The sequence below is a fragment of the Vipera berus genome (genome assembly GCF_964194415.1).
Source record: "Vipera berus genome assembly, chromosome: 9".
Taxonomy (NCBI): Eukaryota; Metazoa; Chordata; class Lepidosauria; order Squamata; family Viperidae; genus Vipera; species Vipera berus.
In genome coordinates, this window is record NC_138212.1 from 5,344,674 (window position 1) to 5,360,767 (window position 16,094).

The 16,094-nt window shown below is 45.3% G+C and overlaps 1 protein-coding gene across 1 annotated transcript; it reads right to left on the reverse strand.

The window, feature by feature from the left end:
- Window positions 1–709: 709 nt before the first annotated feature.
- On the reverse strand, window positions 710–11,016 carry LOC308672311 (uncharacterized protein). Its single transcript, XM_081335120.1, has 6 exons — window positions 10,973–11,016; window positions 7,828–7,947; window positions 7,323–7,424; window positions 3,978–4,148; window positions 2,892–3,032; window positions 710–1,262 (listed from the first exon to the last, which is right to left on the reverse strand). The coding sequence occupies exons 2-6, from the start codon at window positions 7,865–7,867 to the stop codon at window positions 1,045–1,047; spliced, it is 672 nt and encodes a 223-aa protein (XP_081191246.1). The 5' UTR covers window positions 7,868–7,947; window positions 10,973–11,016; the 3' UTR covers window positions 710–1,044.
- Between the last annotated feature and the right edge of the window lie 5,078 nt (window positions 11,017–16,094).

Here is a 16,094-nt window from a genome sequence, read left to right on the forward strand (position 1 = left end):
TCTATTCCAGGACCAACTCTAAGACAGACTCTTTGGGAGGCTTAAGATTCCTCCTGGATCTGGTGTCATCCCAGCACTTAGAAGCTATCAGTAAAACTAGAGTTTTCTGTAAGCAAAATGTATGACCAGGGAACAGACGGGAATAATGGATAAGTTGCAATTGATTCACGGAGGGCAAGACAAGGAGTAATGGGTTGGAACTAATCAAGGAGAGAACCAACTAGAAATAAGAAGAAACATCCGGACAGGGAGAACAATTAGTCAATAAACCAGCTTGCCTCCCAGACTTGTGAGAACATAATCGCTGAAGGTTTTTAAGAAATGATTGCATAACCATTTGTCCAGGAAGGAATAAGGACTCTTGCCTTGGGCAGGGGGAAGATCTCCAAAATGCCTTCCAGCCAGCCCTATGATTCTATGAGTATGCTCCATTCTCATCTGCGTCAATGACCCGATATCCTTTCCTATGAAAATAAATCCCATCAATTTAGCAGTATTTACACAGTTGCCCAGCTGCTAATTTGTTTGAAAAAACTAATTGCCAGAAACATTTATTTTGAATTTGTTTTTATTTATTTTTTTAAATATAGCAATGAAAATGGCAGATGGCAGGCACTGTCTTACAAGAGGCATTCCATTACACTGTCACGCACATAAGGGTGCCTCTTAGATGGCAATCATACCTCATCAGAAAACAATGTCAATGATTGGAGCCTTGCCTCCGTTGTTGGAAGTGTAATTACTTAAACCAATTAATCAAGTCCAATCTTAACTAAGCCTTTTCAAAGCACTATGTAAAAGGCCCGTTAAACTCAACAATGTCTAGATCACCGGGGTTCCTTTACTCACGTGACATCCGTAACACCAACATTCATTTCTTCTATTCTTATTTAGGATATGCATTAATTAGATACATTAAATGGGCACCAGCAATTGCTGAAGCCAAAACCTCTTTGATTTGGGCCTTCTTTGGTGGAATTCAATGGGAGATATTTCCCCCCCCCGTCCCATTTGAGCAGAAAGGACATTAATAAGTTGGGATCATTAGAGGGGTCTGTCCAGTAGGAACAAAATAACACTGGGCAGAAGGATAGCAAAAGAGAGGTAGCTGGAAATCCGGCTGGCACCACTTTTGGCTTCTTTAAGTTCGACATTTACAAGTTTATAAGTTGTATCTCCTAAGGTCAAGGTGTAATTTGTTACAAAGATGCTGTTGTCAACAGCACATCCCCTGGCAATGAAGTCTTGAGCTTTAGCTGAACCTGTGAAAGCAAAAGATATGGGGGGTGGACTAGAATTAGTATGTTTTTCTCCCCAGGGGCGATGCTGAATGTGGCTCAACTGTGCCTCCCTTCCCTCCCCTGCCATTTTCACTAGAGGTCCGCGAATCTGCTTTTTTTTTTCCCCTTGGCAGGCAGGCACTTTCTGAGATCCTGATCTGTTTGATCTGGCACATATCTAAATCAATGAACTGAAAATAAAACCAACACATTTCATCTGAGTCATAGTGGCGCAGTGGTTAGAATGCAGTATTGCAGGCTAATTCTGCCCACTGCCAACAGTTCAGTTCTGACTAGCTCAAGGTTGGACTCAGCCTTCCATCCTTCGGAGGTCGGTAAAATGAGGACCCAGATTGTTGGGGGACAACAGGCTGACTTTGTAAACCGCTCAGAGAGGGCTGTAAAGCACTGCGAAGCAGTATATAAGTCTAAGTGCTATTGCTATTGTTATTGTGTGCCTTCCTACTGGATTACAGGTAGTCCTACTGACTCACAACAGTTCATTTAGTAACCGTTCAAAGTTACAACGGCACTGAAAAAAGTGACTTCTCACTGTTTTTCACACTTACGGCCTTTGCAGCGTCCCCGTGATCATGTGATCAAAATTCAGACGCTTGGCAACTGACTCATATTTATGACGGTGGCAGTGTCGCGGGGTCATGTGATCCCCTTTTGCGACCTTATGACAAGCAAAGCCCATGGGGAAGAAGCCAGACTCACTTCCCAATCATGTAACTAATTTATCAACTTAAGGACCATGGCAAGAAAGGTCGTCAAATGGGGCACAACTCCCTTAACAAATGTCTCACTTGACAACAGAAATTGTGGTGGTAAGTCGTAATAGGTTTGCAAGCGGATACGTGCCACAAGAGCTGGAACTGTGCCATATAGAAGAGAGTGGAGGTTGGGATTTTGCATAGGATTTTTTGTGTACTGCCCATCACAGAAAACTCTCAGAATTTCCCCTTCCTTCCTTCTTCCCTCCCTCCCTCCCTCCCCTCCCCCCCTCCCCTCCCCTCCCTTCCCCTCTCCCCTGAAAGCTATCAGAACAATGGTTAAGATTTACATATGGTCCTCGCTCATCAGAGTACCTTAACAGCAATAAGGACTTCAACTCAGCCTCCGATATTTTTTCACCCACCTGATGACGTGCTTAGGCTAAGGGAACATTTCTCCTAGAGGTAGCCCTCAGCTTACCACCAGCTACTTAGAGACTACTCAATGTTACAACGGCACTGGGGGGAAAATGACTTAACTGTTGTCACAGCAGCTCCCTGATTCACATGATCCACGATTTGGAAGCTTGACTACTGGCATGTATTTATGACAGTTGCAGTGTCCTGGGGGAAAGTCAATGGGGGAAGCCTGGTTCACTTAATGGCCATTTGATTTACTTAACAACTGCAGTGAATCGCTTAACAGCCGTGGCAAAAACAGTCGTAACACCAGGCACACCTCATTTAAGAACCAACTGGCTTAGCCACAGAAATGGCGGTCTCTGCTATGTGGACTACTGCGTGAGACTGCAGGAAGCCAATACAGTACAGCATTTGGGGACGAGAGTCCGAATGAAAATGTAAATGAATCTACGAAGCGATGTTTCTGATTTACCTTTTGTGATTGTCCCGTTGAGACTGAAGCATTTCTTCTGGAGTTTGTTACAGTACATTTGTTTGTCATCACACGTGTTCTTGTCGAGACCAAAGCATGAAGGGCAAACCAGACTACCTTTGGGAATAGTCGTGTTATGGTCTGGAATGGTTAAAATATCAACGAGTTAGCACTGAGCTGAACCTTCGGCACTATTTCCATGAGCAAAATTACCCCAGGGGTATTTTGGGAGGGGAAATCTTATCCAGTTCTGTCAGATACCAAAATTGATATTTGATTTGATTTGTGTCAGAATCCATTTATATCATATTCGTAAATGTATGTTTAAAACATTATTCCATGGATTCTGCCATCTCCCGAGGAGGAAGGAACGAATGTGGATTCAGCCTGCCCTAGGCATTTCAAAGATTCAGAGAAGCCTTTTGAACTGGGGGAACAAAAGGGGGGGTTAGGATAGGAGGCATCTGGCTTGTGTCTCCTTTTGAAGGAAAAAAGCAATAACCATAAAATCCAAAGTTCCTTTTCCCCACAAAAGGCATGACACGAGGTAAATGATGGGGGGCTGACCAAATGGGGTTAGGGAAGGGGGGTAGAACAGGGAACTCTTTATAAGGTTTCAATTTGTAGAACAATATTAGATCCTGTCTTGTATTCCCACAGCCAAGCATGTCATAGTAAAGATTTCTTTTGGGACTAGAATTGGCTCCAAGAGTTTTGTCTTCCTAAGACGTGGTTTGGGGTGGGTCCTGACAATTTGATTTGATTCTCTGCAGGATGAACGGCATGGTTCTGAAGCAGCAGCTGAAGGAGTGACTCCTGGTTTCGATTTAATGGACATTGAGGTCTACTTACCTGAGGTTTAGACATTTTAGTGGACAAATTAGACGTTCCAGCCTAATTTGTCAAGCCTTGCTTACCTTGGGAGTTTACCTGGCGCCTTATAAATACAGTCACCCAACTGTGTAGCAAGAATTCCATCCAGAGGGTTTGCTATTAAAATGGGAGCAGGATGAAGTGGGAGTCGGGGAAACTAAAATTAAAAATAAAAGCAGATTTTTTTTAAGAAACCACAGAGATGCCACCTACCTGGAACGATATCTTGATTGCAGTTATCTTTGTCATTACAGCACGTAATGTTGCTCGCCAGATAAAAAATATTCTCGGAGGACATGAGGCCAAACCCTTGTTTGCATAAAGTAGGTTCCTTTGTTTCATCCTGGCAGCCTTTAATGATTGTTTTAAGTGACTTGTCTTTCTCTGCAGAGAAAGGGAAGGAAAAATTGTGTTACAAAGGAGCTGAAAAGACAGCCATTGGCATTTGTTAAAAGCACTTCTCAATAGTCCCAGAGGTGTTTTTCCAAAGGGCAACTGGACTTTCTTGCTTGTTTTTTTCTTTGAAAACGTTTCTTGAAGAAGCTTCTTGGATGAGAAGAGAAACCTTTTCAAGGGGGGGGAAATAAAACCGAGAAAGTCCAATTGCCTTTTGAAAAGCACCTTCGGGAGAACCATGACCTGGATGATTGAGAAGCTTCACAGACACTTCTCAGGAGACTCCAGGTGTGGGGTTGGGAAGGATCCTGTGCCTTCACCTTTTACATCTACAGAGATAAGGATGATTTCCCCAACAACTAGACCTGGTGTACATTTTTACAATCTCCTGGCATGGTGGAAAGATAAGCTCAAGGGCTTTCTCAGCCATGTTTTCCCTGCCATGTTGCTTAAACACCATCTCCACTTCCACGCACCCCACCGTAAAGCCTTGGTGGAGCAGTGGGCTAATGCCTCCTTAAGTAACACCAGCTGCCTGCAATTAGTGCAGGTTCGAGTCCCACCAGGCTCAAGGTTGACTCAGCCTTCCATCCTTCCGAGGTAGGTAAAATGAGGACCCAGATTGTTGGGGGCAATTAAGCTGACTTTGTAATAATGCCTCTTGGGTGTGTGTGTGTGAAAGCCCTAATAAGCAGGCATATGCATAGAATGAAGGCTACTGCTAAGCTTGTAAGCCGCCCTGAGTCTTCGGAGAAGGGCGGGATATAAATGGAATTAAAACAACAACAACAACAAAAAAAAAGCTGAGACCTCTGCCAAGGGCATTTAAAAAGTTGTTGAACAGCAGAGGTGTAGGTAATTAAGTCGATGAGAGCGCTCCAGTTTCAAATGAACAGAGAATGCAATAGGGCTCATGAGGGGCGGGGGGGGGAGGGAATGTATATAAAAAAATATCAACGAAATGGTGACTTTTCAAGGAGACTCCCGAACACAGGCAGAATTCTTGCTTGTTTCTTCGGCTTTCTTGATTCTTTGAGAACGGCAGCCTGGCTATTCTGGGAAGGGAAGCAGGGCAGCCTGATAACTGCTAGCTCTTTTACTAATGCCGAAGGAGACTTTCCCAGGAGATTGTCCGGAGGCCAGGCTAATGCTCATGCTGGGAAATTTGTCTCTTACCCCTGTTTTTCTCAGAAGTGAGCTGGTGTTGGGCACTGATCTTCTCGGCTCCTCCTTCTCTCTTCCTTTCCTTTTCCTTCCTTCCTTCCTTCCCTCTTCTTTTCCTTTTCTTTCCTTTCTTCTCCCTCTCTCTCTTCCTTTGCTTTCCTTTCCCTTCCCCTTCCCTCTCCCTTTCCTTCCTTCCTTCCCTCTCCTTTCCTTCCTCTCCCTCTCCCTCTTCCTTTCCTCTCCCTCTCCCTCTCTTCCTTTGCTTTCCTTTCCCTTCCCCTTTTCCTCTCCCTCTCCCTCTCCCTCTTCCTTCCCCTTCCCCTTCCCTCTCCTTTCCTTCCTCTCCCTCTCCCTCTCCCTCTTCCTCTTCCTTCCCTTTCCCCCTCTCTTTCCTTTCCTTTCCCTTTCCCTTCCCTCTGCTTTCCTTCCTCTCCCTCTCCTTTCCTTCCTCTCCCCCTCCCTTTCCTTCCCCTTCCCTCTCCCCTCCTTTCTTCCTTCCCTCTTCCTTTCCTCTCCCTTTCCCTTTCCCTTTCCTCTTCCTTCTCCTTCCCCTTCCCCTTCCCTCTCCTTTCCTTCCTCTCCCTCTCCCTCTCATCCTTTGCTTTCATTTTCCTCTCCCTTTTCCTCTCCCTCTTCCTTTCCTTCCCTTCCCTTTCCTCTTCCTTCCCCTTCCCCTTCCCTCTCCTTTCCTTCCTCTCCCACTCCCACTCCCTCTTCCTCTCCCTCTTCCTTCCCCTTCCCCTTCCCCTTCCCTCTCCTTTCCTTCCTCTCCCACTCCCTCTTCCTCTCCCTCTTCCTTCCCCTTCCCCTTCCCCTTCCCTCTCCTTTCCTTCCTCTCCCTCTTCCTCCCCGTCTTCCTTCCCCTTCCCCTTCCCCTTCCCTCTCCTTTCCTTCCTCTCCTACTCCCTCTTCCTCTCCCTCTTCCTTCCCCTTCCCCTTCTCCTTCCCTCTCCTTTCCTTCCTCTCCCTCTTCCTCCCCGTCTTCCTTCCCCTTCCCCTTCCCCTTCCCTCTCCTTTCCTTCCTCTCCCACTCCCTCTTCCTCTCCCTCTTCCTTCCCCTTCCCCTTCCCCTTCCCTCTCCTTTCCTTCCTCTCCCTCTTCCTCCCCGTCTTCCTTCCCCTTCCCCTTCCCCTTCCCTCTCCTTTCCTTCCTCTCCCACTCCCTCTTCCTCCCCGTCTTCCTTCCCCTTCCCCTTCCCCTTCCCTCTCCTTTCCTTCCTCTCCCTCTTCCTCCCCGTCTTCCTTCCCCTTCCCCTTCCCCTTCCCTCTCCTTTCCTTCCTCTCCCTCTTCCTCCCCGTCTTCCTTCCCCTTCCCCTTCCCCTTCCCTCTCCTTTCCTTCCTCTCCCTCTTCCTCCCCGTCTTCCTTCCCCTTCCCCTTCCCCTTCCCCTTCCCTCTCCTTTCCTTCCTCTCCCTCTTCCTCTTCCTCTTCCTTCCCCTTCCCCTTCCCCTTCCCTCTCCTTTCCTTCCTCTCCCTCTCCCTCTTCCTTTCCTCTCCCTCTCCCTCTCTTCCTTTGCTTTCCTTTCCCTTCCCCTTTTCCTCTCCCTCTCCATCTCCCTCTCCCTTTCCTTCCCCTTCCCTCTCCCCTCCTTTCTTCCTCTCCCTCTTCCTCCCCGTCTTCCTTCCCCTTCCCCTTCCCCTTCCCTCTCCTTTCCTTCCTCTCCCTCTTCCTCCCCGTCTTCCTTCCCCTTCCCCTTCCCCTTCCCTCTCCTTTCCTTCCTCTCCCTCTTCCTCTTCCTCTTCCTTCCCCTTCCCCTTCCCCTTCCCTCTCCTTTCCTTCCTCTCCCTCTCCCTCTTCCTTTCCTCTCCCTCTCCCTCTCTTCCTTTGCTTTCCTTTCCCTTCCCCTTTTCCTCTCCCTCTCCATCTCCCTCTTCCTTTCCTTCCCCTTCCCTCTCCCCTCCTTTCTTCCTCCTCCCCTCCGTCCTTCCCTCTCTTTCACTTGATAGAGGTCCTAGAAGAAGTCGTTCAGAAAAGCACATAGGAGGGGTCAGCATTTACCAGTAGAGATTTCCCTCTCAATCGAATAACAGTTCCCCGTTTTGATTGTACAAGTCTTTTCCTTGCACGGTTGTCCGGAACATTCGCACGTCAGGGCATTTGCTGTTTGGGATGGGTGTGGGGAAAAAAAAAGAATAAAATAACAATAACTTTCAATTGAAAAGCAGCGCCGATTATTTATTTTTTTATGCTTTCCGAGCTAAGTCTTCTTCCAAGGAATGGTGACCGGTGCAGCCTCTCTGACCCTGTAAAAGGTGCCCTAATCATGGCTTACGCATCTGGTCATCTATTACCCAGCTAGATAACACCATCGAGCACTTCATCAGGGTAATGAAACATCCCTCAGAAAATCCCCAAACTCAAAGAGCACCAAGGGCCCCACATATTTTCAACACTAATCAATCAATACAGTAATCTCCAAATAAGAGTGGATTACAATTTAATCCCACTTTGCCTTCCGCCCAGCCAGCCCAGAGGCTAGGTTTCAAGCACATGCTGGACTTACCTGTAGCTATCAAAGCAGCGACAAAAAGAAGATACTTCATTTTTATTTTTTCTGGGAACAGAGAACTTTCGGTTTGCCCGGGAATAAATGTTCCAACAAGGAATTTCTTCAGGTTAGAAACTTATAGGAAGAAAGAACAAGAGAGAATGAATATGGCAAATGAACAACAGAGAACTTGAAGGCTGGCTCGTGAAACCAGGTCCGCCTGGTGCGCCAGTTGCGGCCCTATCTAAGCCGGGATGATTTATGCACGGTCACTCATGCGCTCGTGACCTCTCGTCTAGACTACTGCAACGCTCTCTACATGGGGCTGCCCTTGAGGACCACCCGGAGGCTCCAACTGGTACAGAATGCAGCCGCGAGAGTTGTGTTGGGAGTCTCCCGATACTCCCATGTTACACCTCTGCTCCGTGAGCTGCATTGGTTACCAGTTGTCTTCCGGGTGAGATTCAAGGTACTAGTAATGGTGTTTAAAGCCCTACATGGCAGGGGTCCGGAGTACCTCAGGGAACACCTGCTGCCGGCATCAACCTCCCTGCGCCCTGTGCGTTCCCACAGAGAGGGTCTCCTCAGGGTGCCACCGATCAGAGAATGTCGATTGGTGGGCCCCAGGGGGAGATCCTTCTCTGTGGGCGCTCCGGAACTATGGAATCAGTTACCGGTAGAGCTCCGGATGGCGCCCGATCTTCGCTCCTTTCGCCGCGATCTGAAGACGTTTTTGTTTGCACAAGCCGGCCTAGCCTGATGGGGGATTGGTGGGGTTTTTATTCTTGTATTTTTATTGCTGTATTTTTGGGGTTTTTATAAATGTAGTATATTAATTGTTTTAACGGGCAACTATTTAATCTCCTTTTAATATTTGTAACTTTGTATTTTATTCTTGCCCTGTGAACCGCCCTGAGTCCTTCGGGAGAAGGGCGGTATAGAAATATTAATAAAATAAAAATAAAATAAAAAAACTGGTAAATCATCATGGGCTGGATATTTGTGGGCTCTTTGGATACGCTCTCTAAAATTCTCTGACTAGAAAAATAATGAGCGTATTTGGCAGAGACGTTGGTTCAAAGGTGTAGCATTAGAGCGGAAGGAAATAGAAAATAGCTTCTATTCATGGTGGCTTAGAAATATATGGGATTTCCCAATTCTTCATGACCCAGCTTTCGCCACCCTAAATTCATCTCTGTCATTGGGCACTTCAGTTTTGGCTGAGGGCCACAGGGAAAAAGCTAAATGTGGTTGAACTTAAATACAAATACTGTAGAAATGTAAATTTAATTAAACACACATGCTTGTCATGGCTGACCCTGGCTGATTTCTGAAAAGGGAAGAGGATCAGAATAGGTGGTTATGTGAATTGGAGACCGCCAAAAAAACTCCCAACTTGTAGACCTGATTGGAAATGGGGGGACTCTGAAACTTGCTTCAGGAAGCCAGAATTGTTGTATCTGGGGTTGACTCTTTGGCAGAGGAACTAGGCAAAAGTTGGAGAATTATGAGGTTGTTGTGAAAAATTGAATTTCAAACCTACAGAGGGTCCCTTTGCTGACTGCGGAATTCTGGGAGTTGAAGTCCGCACATCTTAAAAGTTGCCTAGGCTGAGAAACATGTTCCCAGACCATTGGCTATCCAACCTTTGCTTGAAAACTCCCAGTGATGGATCTACCCAAACTCCAGGAAACAGGTTATCTAACTGCTTCATAAGAGTCAGGAGATTCCACCTTTGAATATCCCTCTACATAGCTTCAACCTGTGACTTCTTGTCTGATTTTTGCGTGCTAGAGAGAAAAAGATTCTACGCCCTCTTCCCTGTGGCAGTCCTTCAAGAATTGGAAGACTGCTGCATTTTATGATGAGCCTAAAGCCTCAAGAAATGTTATATCGCCATCAATAGTATTGTATACATCTTTTCTGTTGGTTTTTTTTTTACCCACCCACCCGCCTTCACCGTATAACTGCCCTTTATCAATATTTTTTTCTATTGGTGTTGCAATTTTTAAAACCTTGCTATTAATAGTTTCAAAAAAAATTTTAAAGACCCCCAATAAGAGGCAAAACAGATTAGGTTTAACTTTTTGCATCTTCCTTCAACTCCCGTTTAGAGTAGAGGCAGAGATAACAACCTTGCATTTTGTTATAAAAAAAACTATTTTGTGCCATTATGAATTATTCAAATAGCGTCACGTTTAGTTTTAATTCTTCTCTTTAAAGTCTGGACTGTTTTGCACAGACGTGTATATATCAGGCCCAGTGCTGGTTTTGTTTTGTTTTTACATAAAGCAGCAGCTGATGATCTTTTAAACAATTCACAGGCTCAGTAAGACATGTTGTTTCAAGATATCTTTAACTAGAACAAACACTCTGTGCTTTAAATGTCCACAACATGCAAATGGCAGACAATACATCACAGCTAGCAGGAAGCAATTAGAATGAGCGCTAAGGTAGTAGCTATGCCTACAGGTTGAAAAAGAGTGATGACTTCCAGGATATTAGAGATGTCTCTTTTTTCTCTATGCAGGTGTGCCTTTTTCCCCCTATGCAAATTAAAGAAAGATATGAAAGCAACAGCTGCAAGTATTATACAACTTCATGTAACGACCCGGTAGCTTCCTTCCATTCCAAAAATGCAGAAATCTCACAAAATGGAGAAACCTTTTGAGATGTGGCACAAAAAAAAAACCAAAATAAATACACGAAGGAGTAAGTAAACCTGCAAATGCTTATTTCATTGCAGGGGACAAATAAAACTTGCCACCTTGGGTGAGTCCACGACGTTTGCAATCCTTCCTCAAAGAAACCTATGGGTTAGGATGGGAAGCCCGTAGCAGAAAATCAAGCTCTCTAGATACCTTGGACTTCAAAATTTCCATCCATCCCTGCCAGGGCATTATCAGGTTGCTAACCTTTCCTATTTCCTGGCATTATCCATAATGGTCCCAAGAGCCAGGAATACTCAGGCCAAGGTAGCAAAAAAACCCCACAAACTGTGTTTCTCTCACCTCCCAAGAAAATCACCAAACTGTGTCTACACAACAGAGAACAGCCAAATCAAATAATTTACCTTCATAAGCATAGCACTGCTCAAAAAAAAATCACAGGTACAAATGGAAAAGATTTCACACCATAAATATATAAAACCCACTCTTACCTATTTGCCTTTCTCTCTGGCTCCTTGATGACTTTTGATACGATGCTTAGAGGCAAAACAAGGGCACTGTGGTTCTGGTGCCTCTTTATATTTGGATGGGCGGAGCGGATATAAGATTAAAATAAACAAGGTAACATAGTGGGGCAAACGAGTGATTCATTTTGAGATGTACGTCTGTTTAGCGTGCTGGACTGGGAGATTATTTCTTAAAAGCTAGATATAGATGACCCAAAAGGCACAGGCATTGGTGAATGCATTAGCTTTTTAAGTATTGGGTAAGGGAATTGGGAAGGCTGAGGAATTCTGGGAGTTGAAGTCCATGAGTCATAAAATGGCCGAGTTTGAAGACCCCTGAGGTAGATGGATCAAGATGTCAGTAGGCAATTCATCAGTGCATTGGTAGACTTCTGTCTTTCCAGGAAAGGGAAAGGGTGGAGGCAAGCTTTGGCTAGATCCCCCATCTTGTGGCAAATGCTCTGAAGATACTTTTTAACCTGGAGACTAGAGACACTAAAACATATGAATAATGATGGCAGGAATTGGGTATGTCTAGTTTAATGAAAACTAAGACTAGGGGGTAACATTATAGCAGCATTCCAATATCTCAGGGGCTGCCCCAAAGAAGAGGGAGTCAAGCTATTCCCCAAAGCGCCTGAAAGGTGGAGAAGAAGCAACAGATGGAGGCTAACCAAGGAGAGAAGCAGCCTTGAACTAAGGAGAAACTTCCTGACAGTTAGAACAATTAACCAGTGGAACAACCTGCCTCCAGAAGTTGAGGTTGCTCAAACACTGGAAGTTTTTAAGAAGAGATTGGGCCACCATTTGTCTGAAATGGTATAGGGTTTCCTGCTTGAGCAGGGGGGGTTGGACTAGAGGACCTCCAAAGTCCCTTCCAACTCCATTATTCTGATCAGCCGCTTTGATGGCATGCTGGCTTTCCAGGAAAGGGGAAGCTGGGAAGCAAGCTTTGGTCAGATCGCCCATCTTGTGACCAATGCCCTGAAGATATTTTTTTCACCTCTGCATGTATAGCAGGAGAGCTTTTTCAGTAAGTCCCTTAGACACATACATGAGTTCATGGGCAAAATGCATCACCAGACAGAAAGAGACATGGCAAAAAAAAACCCTGACATCTTCCTTAACTTCTCCTCCTCCTCCTCCCCTCTTTAAGTATCAAAGCTTGCTCACTATTTCCTTATTTTATTTTCTAGGAGTAGTTAGGGCTCCTTTTGTTACGGCTGCAGGCATAAGGAAGTAAAAAATCCTTTTGCTCTCTAATGTCTCATGATTTTTTCCCCACGATTTAACTAGCCCAGGCCTGAAATGAAATGTCACACTAAAGCTCACAAAATCCTCCACTAAACGTCCTCTCTGAAGAGTAGTATTGTGTATTGGGTGGCTTATCCACAGAGGACCCTGGTCCTCACCCAAGTGGGAAACGAGAAGAGGCACATTGTTGGCCCTTAATTTTAACCACTCCCCAAATTCGGAAGCCAGCCTTGGCCCACTGCTGAGGATTTTGGGAGCTGAGGTCCACACTTCACGAGAGACCTAAATGAGACAAAGCTACGTAGGATCGATTGAGAAGGAAAAGATCCTCAGCCCTGTCTCGCTCTGAGGATGCAAATCCAGGAAGCCACAAACCAGGACATGGTGGTGCCTTGTGACAAGAGTAACGATTGCGTTTCTAGAGGATAGTGCCATATGTGATGATGGTTACAAGGAAAAGTTAAACGTTGTTTCTCAGCTGGATTATTTCAGCGTTTGGACCCAGGCTGGGGTTGTTGCTATTTTTGATACGGGCAACAACAGAACTTCTCAGAACTGCTATCAGTAAGAAACTCTTCACATGCTTTGCAGTTTCCTCCTATCTTGTCTGTAGCCTATTCAATATTGGGTGAAGAGGATGGGATTTTTTTTGCCCCTAGAGGGATATTTTTTTTTAAAGTGGTGGTAGAAACCCAAGATTAAGCATCGTCTCCATCTTTCCACTACAATTAGTGCTTGACTTATGACCACAATTGGACCCAAAGTTTCTGTTGTTAAGTGAGACAGTTGTTAAGTGAGCTTTGCCCCATTTTATGACTTTTCCTGCCACAGTTGTTAAGCGAGTCACTACAGTTGTTTAGCTAACAACATGGTTGTTAAGTGAATCTGGCTGGATGAATGGTTATAAGCTGAGGACTGTCTGTATGTGTATTAAATGGTTGCATTGGGCCATGTTGGAGAGTTTGATAGCAGCTCCATAGGAATTCACTGTGGAGCGATGTTCTTTTCTCTTGGCCATGCTAGGTATTTTGAGTTTGGAGACTTTCTATATGATTTGCTTTGTAATTATCTTATTTCTGGAATCAGAGCTGCACAAACCGGTGCTTCCCAACTGCGAGAGATCTGTTGGGTCTTTGCTATTCTTTGAGCTTGGTTGATTTCTTGCAGACGTTTTATTACCAAGCTAGGTAACCTCAGCAGTGCTTGGGAGAGTGAATTTCACTGGCCATTTATCTATAATCACTTTCCCTGCCAGCCTTAGCAGAGCAAGAACCAATGGCCATAGGAATAGCACTTAGACTTATATATCGCTCCATAGTACTTTAAAGCCCTTTCTAAGTGGTTTACAGAGTCAGCCTATTCCCCCCCACACACACACACACACAATCTGGGTCCTCATTTTACTGACCTCGGAAGGATGGAAGGCCTCATGAGTCCACCTTGAGCCGGTGAGAATCGAACTGCTGAATTGATGGCAGTCAGCAGAAGTAACCTGCAATTCTAACTGCCTTCTAACTACTATGCCTTGCAATGTATGGCAGTGAAAGTTGGACCATAAGAAAGGCTGAGCGCCAAAGAATTGAGGCCTTTGAACTGTGGTGCTGGAGAAGACTCCTGTGAGTCCCTTGGACTGCAAGGCGATCAAACCGGTCAGTCCTAGAGGAGATCAACCCTGACTGCTCTTTAGAAGGCCAGATCTTGAAGTTGAAACTCAAATCCTTTGGCCACCTCATGAGAAGGAAGGACTCACTGGAGAAGAGCCTAATGCTGGGAAAGGTGGAGGGCAAGAGAAGAAGGAGACGACAGAGAATGAGGTGGCTGGATGGAGTCACTGAAGCAGCAGGCGTGAACTTAAATGGACTCCAGAAGATGGTAGAGGACAGGAAAGCCTGGAGGAACGTTGTCCATGGGGTTGCGATGGGTTGGACACGTCTTTGCAGCTAACAACAACAACAAACTACTATGCCACTAATAACTTAATTAAAGAGCCACCAAGGAAGAACAGAAGCCCCAGCAAAGACTTCATATAGTTTTGGTCTTTCCCACTCTGAAGATGGGTCTACAAATCAGATTTTTATGAAACTCCTCTATTTTTATCCTATCGTTGGAAAAGCAAGGCCGCTTCAGCAGAAAGCTTGAATAGCCTGCTGGGCAAAGGGGCTATAAGGAACTGTAAAAACAAACAAACAACCCCCCCCCACTTTTCTCCTTGTCCATTATGATGAAGTTAGTGATCACTTGTGATTCCTCATTGTTCGGAGTCTGTGTTGTTTTTAGCCATCCAGTGTCTGATAGTAAGGATACACCCAATATCTTTTATTTACGAACAACGTCTTTGGAACGCTGAACTATGTACATTACAGCTTGACGCATTGGTCATAGTCTCAGGGATTAAGAAGTTTCATAGCTAAGCATATAATTAATTGTTCTTTTGAAATCTGGGTAAACCATGCCTCTCCTAGTCATTTTCATGACAAATAAACCAAGCTGGTTCTCTCTAGGTTAAAAAGTCTAACAGTCCTTTCTATAGCAATCAACCAGTGCAGACTGCTTTGCCTTCACAAAGCAGACATGTTATGTTAGGATACTTTAATATAATTTCCTCTTGGGATTCATTGGTACCGCTTTGAAAAAGATCCATTCCACCCTTTAAAAATTGTCATCTGTGTTTAGGATTACCTGTTTTTAAAAACAACCATGATGTTTTAAAGCAGGGGTCCCCCCACCCCACAGGCCATGGCCCATTCAGAAGTGGGGCGCACAAGCAGTGGGTGAGTGGGTGCACATGCACGCAGCTCCACTTGCGCGAGCCGCGGGTGAGCATGTCTGAAGTTCCATTTGTGTGAGCAGCATGTGTGCACGCATGCCTCTTGCACAAATGGAGCTGTGTGTGTGCTCACCTACCACTCGCATGGACCCATCCTGCCTCCCACCCCCGTCGCTGGTCCGCAAAGCTGGAAAGGTTGGGGACCTTATGGTTTTAAAACCATAAAGTTTGGTTTTTATGCATCTGAGAAGAGAAACAGAAGGCCCGATGATGGGCATTTGCTGTAAAAATGCAAGGTTATGGCATGAACTCAGAAGGAAGGAAGGAGACGTGTTTTTGCAAGGCCCATATAACAAAAATAAAGGAAAAGGGAGTGTGGACAGGTTGGGGGCCCTTTCAATGTAGAAAACAAGAGCTGACTATTGGGCACACCATACAAGACATATTGCTAAGATAGGGAATAGGGCTAAGACAGAGCCAATAGTTGTTGTTGTTGTTAGCTGCGAAGTCGTGTCCGACCCATCGCGACCCCATGGGCAACGTTCCTCCAGGCCTTCCTGTCCTCTACCATCTTCTGGAGTCCATTTAAGCTCCCGTCTCCTGCTTCAGTGACTCCATCCAGCCACCTCATTCTCTGTCGTCCCTTTCTTCTCTTGCCCTCAATCGTTCCCAGCATTAGGCTCTTCTCCAGTGAGTCCTTCCTTCTCATTAGGTGGCCAAAGTATCTGAGTTTCATCTTCAGGATCTGGCTTTCTAAAGAGCAGTCAGGGTTGATCTCCTCTAGGACTGACCGGTTTGATCGCCTTGCAGTCCAAGGGACTCGCAGGAGTCTTCTCCAGCGCCATAGTTCAAAGGCCTCAATTCTTTGGCGCTCAGCCTTTCTTATGGTCCAGCTTTCACTGCCATACATTGCAATTGGGAAGACCATACGCACTTTTGTTGACAGGGTGATGTCAATAGAAGCCAATAGAAGACTTGCTAAAAGTCTTCTAGGATGCCTATTAGTTAATTTTTAGGAATAGGGTTGAAATAGAGCCAATAGAATACTTGTTAGATAACTTTTGAAGCGTTTATTAGTTAAGACTT